The sequence below is a fragment of the Mesitornis unicolor genome, unplaced genomic scaffold (assembly GCF_000695765.1).
Source record: "Mesitornis unicolor isolate BGI_N332 unplaced genomic scaffold, ASM69576v1 scaffold9648, whole genome shotgun sequence".
NCBI lineage: Eukaryota > Metazoa > Chordata > Aves > Mesitornithiformes > Mesitornithidae > Mesitornis > Mesitornis unicolor.
The window spans coordinates 7014-16292 of record NW_010203849.1 but is presented as its reverse complement, the minus strand read 5'-3'; the positions used below and the strand labels follow the sequence as shown (position 1 = coordinate 16292).

Below are 9279 nucleotides of genomic sequence, written 5' to 3'. Positions count from 1 at the left end.
TAATATTCTTTCAAACACTGAAACCTTACTGAAAATCTAAAACAAATAAACAAAAAACTCAAAACACTTAACCTTAAATATCTGCCAGAAAATTGGGCAAACTTTAACCAGACTAGCTTTTTAATCATATATCTATTACATTCATCTACTACAGCTTTGTCTAAGCAGATAAGATAGTCTGTATGCCCTGACTTCCTCAATGTGTAAACTGAAATTAGAAGCGTATCTGGTTTGTTATTTTAAGCTGTTCTCTAAATCTGGGTGTTTTTCCTATCCACAGCCATCCCTTTCTCCTTGTCATGTACAAAGTTTACCCTTAAAACAATAATATGGTAATGAAACTTAGGTTGCATTTGCATCATTTTCTTTGCTTTTGTGTGTGTGAGTAACCTCCAGCACACGAACCAGCAGTGGGTTTGTGACACTCCTTGAGAATGCCTTGTCCCTGGTCTCTGTGTGAGCAGCTCAGTTGTTTTGGGTTTTTTTCTCCAACTGAACTGTTGAAAAGGTGGAAGGGTTACTAAAAAGATAGTGTGCTGTTTTTGATAAGCTGCCCGGCTTCATTGAGCAAGCAGAACTCAAACTGGAAACTTCCTCTAGATCACCTCATACAAATTGTGGGGCTAGAGCAATGCCTTCAAGGCTCAGAGCGGTACACACTGTTTGCTTGTGTAAATAGGAAGTTTTGTGGCAAGTTCATTGCAAGCAACCTTCAAAACTTGGCTTATCTAGATAATTTTTAGAAGCTTTAGGATGAAAGGCATTGTACTTATGTATGGGATTATTGACAACAGAAATCAAGAATTTGAGTTATGGTGCCCACAGCAACTGTATATCATCGTTAGTATTGCAGCTATAAACTAAAGCATTAAATTTAACAGTATGTCTGTTACTATTTAATGAAACTACAGGTGTTCAGCCTGCCTGAATTATGGGAGCCATATAAGCATTGTAACTTTAACTCCTCTTACTTTTTCTCAGATAAAGACATTAACCTTAACATTATACTAACATATTTTATTTAGCAAATTAAAGATTAATTCACTAGTTTATTTTAATGAGAAAAAGCACAGATCTTTAACTAAAGTATAATGAATAAAATATTAAACAGATTAAAGTGCATATCGTCTGAGAATTCATGAATTCTCTACATACTGTCAGATATCTAATATCTGCCTGAAAACTGATTCGAAATACACCATTACAGGTTTAAAACTTTTGACCAAAATTTGAGCACATCATCAAAATGTCCGCAGAGCTTGATTTTACTAAACCTGTGTTAAATTATTTTTTTGTACATGACTGATTTGAAAAGTCAAGGTTTTACAGTTGACAAACAGCAGCTGTAGATTCCAAAATGCATGTGAAGGGCAGTATGAATAAAGATTGTATTTTCACTGTTTGATGATGCTATAGGCCTAGAACCAATGCAAGAATAAGACTTGGGAAAAAAATTATCCTCTGTCTGTCATAAGGAGTTGGAGGAGGAGTGTAAAATGCTTCACACTCTTGCTTGTCAAAAATCAGAATCAAAACAACTTCCAACTATTACCTTCATTTGCACTTTACAAAAAAATACGCATCAGAAAAGCATCAACTTTCCAGATCTGGGGGCTAGGAATAAACTTAGAAGCCACAGTCTTGAAACATTGGTTCTTTTCTCTTTTCTTTTCTTTTCTTTTCTTTTCTTTTCTTTTCTTTTCTTTTCTTTTCTTTTCTTTTCTTTTCTTTTCTTTTCTTTTCTTTTCTTTTCTTTTCTTTTCTTTTCTTTTCTTATAAATTTATTTTGTATGGAAACATGTCAGAGCCATATATTCAATCCTGCTCCTCCAGTGAATTCTGTTAGTACTTAGTACTCTCAGTCTGTAATGCTCCAGTTCTTATGTGTTTTTAAGTGCTTTTATTCAATTACTTCTTATAGATACACAATTCTGCATGTCATTGTTCAATTAGAAAACTGGACTTTGAAATCTGTTTCTGTCTTAAGGAACTTATATTCTGAAGCCCAGACAAATATTAAAAAAAAGCCAAACAAACAACAACAAAAAAAAACAAAAACAAACCAAAAAAAAAAGAAAACAGCAACAAACTTTGCGTGCTGCTGGAAGATAAGAATTTAAATGTTTCAGAGAAGTAGAGTTACCAGAGTCATGAACTAAAGGATATTTAAAGAAAACATGGAAATTTACTTTTGAAATGCACAAGGGGGGAAGGGAAAAAGAGGTTAAATAAAACATGGAGCAACTGAGAAGGAAGCCTGAGTCCCAAGAAGAAAGACTGAGTCATAAGAAGAAGTGTTGATAGAGACACAGACTAGAGCACACTTTCAGGATTAAATCTTGAGACATCTGAGGAAAATATCAAAGCCTCAAATTAGTTTATTAAGGCCAAACTTGACCAAGAGAGATCTGGGAGAAAAGAGAGAGCTTAGACTGAGCACAAGAGAAAAGAAGGACTTGTTTGAGCCTGGAAGTTCAAGGAAGGGCCTAAATCATTATGGCAGTAAAAGCAGAAGAGTTGTCAATGAAGGAAGAAAGCTGGCAAGGGCTTGGGTTTGAAATCAGCAGGATACAAAGCAATAACATGGCTTATTAATAGTTTTGTTAATTAATTATAATTAGTAATAAGCCCATGAATGCTTAGGACCACTAAATATCTTTGTTCCTTTGTACAGCACAGTGATTTTTGGATGCAGTTTATAGCAGCATGGATTGATTAAATACCATAAAAATTTGACCTCTATTGACAGTAACATTTGAAAGGTCTTACAGACTCGGGACTTAGGCTTATGTTTGTAGTGGTAATAAACAGCTAAGCTGTTAGCAAACAGTCCTGCATTTCAGTTTTGGTTGTCTGAACAAGCTGGCATGTAAATGTTGTGGCTGAAGTTTGTGGAGCGATGGATGCAGAAAATACCCAGCAGAAGTTAAATGTTGCTGAAGGACAAACTTTCCATAGAAAAGATACGCTAGGTGATTATCCTGGTAGATGCTAGTATTTGTAAGCCGCAGGATGAATTTTAGCAACCCAGATTTCAGACTCCTTGCCTAATATGGCTTGTAATGGTTTCTGAGCATTGTAGCTATAGCTTGCTCTGTAAACTTGATTCACTAAGAGTAGTAGCAAATGAAAGACTACTTTAAAAAGTAGAAAACTAAAAATTGCCAACTACTTTTATTTAAATCTAGCACAAAATATATTTAACTTAAAAGCAATTTTAAAGGGTTTTTTTTACTTTACTATAAAAGTGGGCTTTATGCAAAATAACTTCAGGAAAACTCCTTCAGTGACCCTGCTCCACTGTATGTTGTTTCTGCTGTTACAAGGAAGAGAAGGGTGTTGGTTTACAATGGTGAGAAGCCCCAAGAGCTGAGGAAAAGAGAGGGTGGGTAAGCAAGAGCACCATGACCTTGGGCTGTTCTCTTTTAGAGTCGTGGTTTAGTAGTGGACAGGTAATGGTTGGACTTAAAGATCTTTTCCAACCAAATGCTTCTTTGATTCTATGGTTCTAAAATGTCCTGAATGCACATTCCCAGTGTTCCAGATTTCCAGTGCAAAGAATGGGTAGCACTTGCTTCAGATCAACAGAAATAGTGCACATGAAGCAGAAGAAAAAGAAGGGAATAAAGAATTGTATGACTCACTCAGTCTGAAATAATTCAAAAGGAGGATCCCTACAAGCTGATGAGTGTTCAGTCACACTAATTATGCTATAGAAGAGATAGTATTATAATTTCACACTTGCAAACCTGCTTTTGTGATGATTAGTACATAGCTCCGCCTATTTGACATGTATCTTGAACCAAAATCATCCTAGTGAGTGTAGTTATGTACACTCTGTCTGAAAAGATTGTGATACAGGAATTCATATTTCATTTTTTGTGCTTCCCCAAAGGTGTTCAATATGTTCAGCTGAACCAAAAATGCTATGATCTGATTTATAAATGCTTTGTATGAAAACCACCAAAAAAAAAAAATTATCCAGCCCAGTATTAGACCAAACTGAGACTCCTATGTCAGTGTGTTTGCTAGAAACTTCCCAGATAAGTAGTGGAAAATAACAAACTCCAGAGGTGCTTATGACTATGCAGACAGAGAAGTGGGCCTCCACTGCAAACAGCAACCCATGGCCAGATGGGACTGGGGGTGGGTCCTTGGCCATGACAGATTTTGTTATGGCTCTGTTGTGGCTTAGCACCGTCAAATCTTGCTGTACAATAACATCAGGGAAAAACGTACTAACAAGAGAACTATATTTATCACTTTAGGTTCCGCAAGATGAATGGACTGGGTACACTCCGCGAGGGAAAGATGATGAGATTCCCTGCCGACGAATGCGTAGTGGCAGTTACATCAAAGCCATGGGGGATGATGACAGTGGAGACTCAGACACAAGTCCGAAGCCATCTCCAAAGATTGCTGCACGGAGGGAGAGCTATCTCAAGGCCACCCAGCCATCCCTTACAGAGCTCACCACCCTCAAGTGAGTCCATGTTTTACTGCATCATATAGAGCTCTCCATTAAGACTTACAGTTTCTGTTCCTCTTTCTTTCTACTCTTTACTTCTAGGTACCAGTTAAGGACAGTATTTAACAAGTGTGTTCGGTCATGCTTATTTTCGGTTTATTTTTTTTCTGAACAAGTAGATTTGGGTGTGTATTTCAATGGTATTCTGAAAAGAGACCCTACTAACTGTGCTTTGAATTTGCAAAGCAGTTCAATGTGTTAGTGTTGAGTATTTAGGTATGTACAATAGGTTTGTTATTTAAATACTTCAGTTAACTCAGAATTGCACTGCATTTGTGGAGAAACATAACCAAAATGGAAATTTTTTAATTGTTTATGAAAGCTTTAGTCAAGAGGAGTGACGAATTCATGTTTTCTAAATGTCACTTTCTGTTTTTCTTTATTTGGGCTTTTTAAAAGAGTCACCAAAATTCTCATGAAAATTGCACAAATGGACAATTTTGGTATTAGTGTTTTATTTTAAATTATTCTTAAATGGAGAGCTCCCTGAAAGGAAGAAAACAAAGTCTATCCATAAAAGAAAATAGTATGGACTTAAATCAATAATTGTTTCTGTCTGTCTTCTGCAAAATTCATAGCTATAGTAGTGAATCATAGTTCACTGAACCAAAAATAACCTAATTTCAGTATAACTTGCCTAAGGCTGTAGCTTTAAAATGGAAAAAAAAAAGAGCTGTATCTCTTCTAGTATCTGTGATTAGTGACAAAAGACTCCTTCTGCATTTCCCTCATTAATTTCCTTTTCTTTCTTGTCCTCCTCTACCCCAATTTTTTTTCCCAGAGACCCTATCGGAGGAGAAGATTTTAGAGAAAAGCGTTTGATCTCTGTCAAGAATGTCATGCTCATGACATCAGTGATGAATAGGGCAGACATGCTTATTGCAGCTCCCCATAGCAGCCTGCCTGGCTTCGTCTCAGGGGAAGCCAGAAATTGCTTCTGCTCTGCCTTACCATTAGTATCCAAAGGAAAAAGCAGCCTCATTTCCTGTGGGGATTTTTGTAAGCTAGCAGGCACTTGCTCAGGGGATCTGGTGATCCTCTTATCATCCAGCAGATTTTACAATATCCTTTCCAAAGCCAAAACCTGTCCTGTGAGATCAGCTATGACAACCTGTGCAGAGTCACCTAGAAAGGTGAACATAAATGTTGTGCACCACCACAAACTCCACAAAGCCATGTTTTATGCATAGACAAGCATATCAAGCACAGAGCTCGTTCATTTTGCAACTTTAGAAACATACATTCCATAGTTTAGTAATAGGAATGTGAAGTACAGTGCAGCACAGTGAGTGTGTTTGCTCTTGGTCATTTCTGTTCTCTGCAGGTAGGAGATTTGCAAAAGAATATGGCACTATTAAAAAGTCTTGCATGTCACTGTTCAGCCACAGAGGATGTTAGATCAGAGGGGCTAGGGAGCAGAACCTTTTGGGTTTAGCTTTGAAGTCATTGTAATTCAGCAAAGTACTTGTATGAATGCTTTATTTCTTGTATGTTCTTTAATCTCTTATTTGGGAGAGCTTTTAGGAATATGCCTAATTTTAAGTTGCACTCTGTAAAATTCATGTAAGTTTAGGAGCTCTGCAGAAGTGGAATGTAAATAACATAAGGAAGGGGAAAATGGTAAATGGTAATAAAACAAAAAAGACGACAAAATATGAAATAACTTTTCTTTTTCAATGACTTTTCAGCATAAATTGGGATGAAATAGAATTATTTCTTTAAATCTATGATACTTTATAGAAATATCCCTTCCTGGGCAACCTTTCCACTTTCAGAGACAAATTGTATAATACATAATTATGCAATGCTTTTATTCCTTTCTGCTGAGCATGATAATTTGAGCGGTTTTTTTATGAGAGCTAGCCAAGTGCTTGCTCTGGGAATTGAAGTCTTCTGTTAAGCTAGGTCTTTTTGTAGTCTTCTTCAGAATGACTTGACCTTGACTATGACTTTCCTTGTTCATCCCAGGGCTACCCTGATTACTCTGAGAGTTGTGGTAGAGTTTTGCTGGTGTGTCGACTAGAGACTAAATTAGGGCCCCTAACTCACTGAATATAGGTCATCAAGCAAGCAATTGTGTAATGTGCGATAACAAGTTATTTCCTTGGCTTACTGTTGACTTCAGCTCAATTTACACCTGAATAAGAGCTTTATGGAAATGAGCCAAAAGCCACTTTAGTCAGCGGTGGCCTTTTAGTGACACTAGTGGACTGTCTAGCTGACCTTGTAGAACATTATTAACACCTGAAAGCTGAGTGGTATTTTAGTCCTTTAATTATGTTTCTTCTGCCAGTGAAGAATGAGACACCTTGTTGAAGTGGTCTTTCTACAGTGGTAATTGTCAGGGATCTTCTGCACTTTCTTTCGCTGCTCCCTCTCTGTTTTCAGTATGTAGTCTCTACTTGGCTTCACTTTCGTCTTTGGCGGAGCAAACCTCTTAAAAACATGTTCGCTTTTGCTTTCACTGTTGTTTTTGAAGGGATTTTTCATCTTCTCCTCTCTGAGTACTTGAAGTCTAATATTGGTCTCACAACCCACACTGTTCCACCTACCTACCTACCATTGCTCATGCGCCTACTCTTCTAAGAAAGGGCTTTCATTATTACCAGTGTTTCTTTTTATATAAGCAATAACTTTTGAACAGCAAAACTGTGCCATATCTCCTTTATGTAATACAAATTTATTTTCCTGTTTTTGCTGCATTTTTTTTTCCTTGCTATACATTACAATCTCCCTCCTACAATATTCCTTGTGTGCCATGGTTTCCATGTGGTTACAGCACATGTGTCAAATGCTGTGGTACCATTCTGAATAAGGCACAGCTTGCTGTGATCTTAAAATGCACACCTCCGCTGCTGCACTCTCATTATCCTACCAGGAAGTAAGCAGCTTTTTCTCTCTGTCCTTGCTGGCAGAATCCTCTTGGTGTTTAATCTTCCACAGTCTAGATAAACTGATCCAGCTGAAAAAAAAAATTACTTTTTCTTGGCCATTCCTGAAAAGTGGCAAAAGTTTATCTTGCACTTGTAAGCAGATGGAAAATGGACTGGTTAGCTAAGTTCTGAAGAAGGTGCAGACAACAGATAACTGACATTTCTATTACAACTGAGCTTGATTTGGGTCTTATTTCTTCACTATCTATATGTACCTTAGTTATGTTTAGCCTGGTTTTCACTGAGAAAAAAGGTATGCAATTGTGTTGTCTGTCTGCATGCCAACCCCTCACCTCCAATTCCAGTAGATTTTGCACCTATTAAACAACTTTAACCAAGTTTGCTAGAGAGACCAAAGTGTGAAAGATAAGAAGTTCCAGCAAACTTACCATGAACCGTAGCTGGATAAGGCAGAGAAATTTCTGTAGTAGTCCCTTAGGATCACTTGAAGGGAGATGGGCAAAGTAGCTGGGGAGTCAGCACAAAGTATGTAACTTGATGGCAGCATTTTCACAGCCTAGAAGAGGAGGAATATAGAAGGGGCTGATAAACTGTTGAGGACAAGAGGTCTACGAGATGGATCTTGTTACTATAGTTTTTCTACTTCATTCTGGCACTTCCCTCTTCTCCACTGCATGCATACTCACTGTTCAAAATACGAGTTCAAATGCAGTTACCTAACTCAACAGTACTGCTGCTGTGGGATCTTCAGCCACTTGAGTATTCTACACTTCTTTTTTCTTTTTTAATTTTTTTAAATATTACAGTACTTAATGGTAACAAATTTGTGGACATTTTGCATCAATTTTAGTTTATATACAGTTGCAGAATTGTTTCTTCAAACTCATGTTTGATCATACAGACTTCTTTTCTTAGCTAATTTGTACTCATTGATCACCACTGTATTGGCCATTTCAATGATCATGATACTTTGGAGGTACCTTTGTAGGACTCATGCAAAAACGGAGAGAAGAAAGAACAGAAATTAGTTTTTTCTTAAAAATAAAAGTTCAAGGTATTTTAGTAGATACATCATGTTTTTCCAGTCAGCTGTGACTTGGAACAGTCACAAACACAATTCTAAACACCACAAACAGTGTTTATTGGAAACCAAGTTTCACCACTGGTGATGAAAAGAGTATGTGAGCCTATTAGCAAAAAGTATTAGGCTTTTCTCTTTTTTTTTCTAATTCATCTGTGTAATTTCCATCATAGTTACATCTGTTTCTGTGATTCACTCCATAGATAAGTGATAGTTAGAACAAATGAAACAATTTCCAACTATAAAGCTTATCAGAGACAATCCAAAAATGCTATTTCAAAATATATGCATATATTTGTGTACACCCAGGCTTATATATTTTATATGCTAATACAAAAAGTGTAACTGTTTTTTGCTTGTATGTTTATAGGAATTTGATTTAAGACATAATGTCGAACCAAGACAGAATTGCTTTGAAAACCTCTGTGCCATTTTTCTTAATATGCTATAAAATCACAATAAATTATCAAGCTCAATTAAGAGGCAGAAACAGGCAGCAAACTTAATAGCAGTGACAAAAGCAAGAAGAAAGAGGTAGATGCGATTTATACATCCTGCATTCCAACTTTTCATCACCTGTCTGAGAACTGATCAGGTCAATTCCTGGAGGACAAGCTTTCAAGCTAGGATTGACTTATATTACAAATCAAATCTTGACAGAGATGCAGTACTAGCTCTGATGGGATCATTTGCAAAAACATCCAACCACCCTATTGTTACACAGTATAAGATGTTTCAGATAGAAATTCCCCTAATCCTTGCGAAAGTCAAAGAAA

The 9279-nt window shown here is 36.7% G+C and overlaps 1 protein-coding gene across 1 annotated transcript in view; it reads left to right on the top strand.

Annotated features, from left to right (window-relative positions):
• The window catches only part of LOC104545672 (disks large-associated protein 1-like), a gene marked incomplete at its 3' end in the record, with an annotated part of 16176 nt that extends 11643 nt beyond the window's left edge, over positions 1-4533 (top strand). Inside the window, 1 exon segment of the mRNA XM_010190866.1 lies at positions 4269-4533. Within this exon segment, the coding sequence (XP_010189168.1) occupies positions 4269-4533 (265 nt within the window).
• Between the last annotated feature and the right edge of the window lie 4746 nt (positions 4534-9279).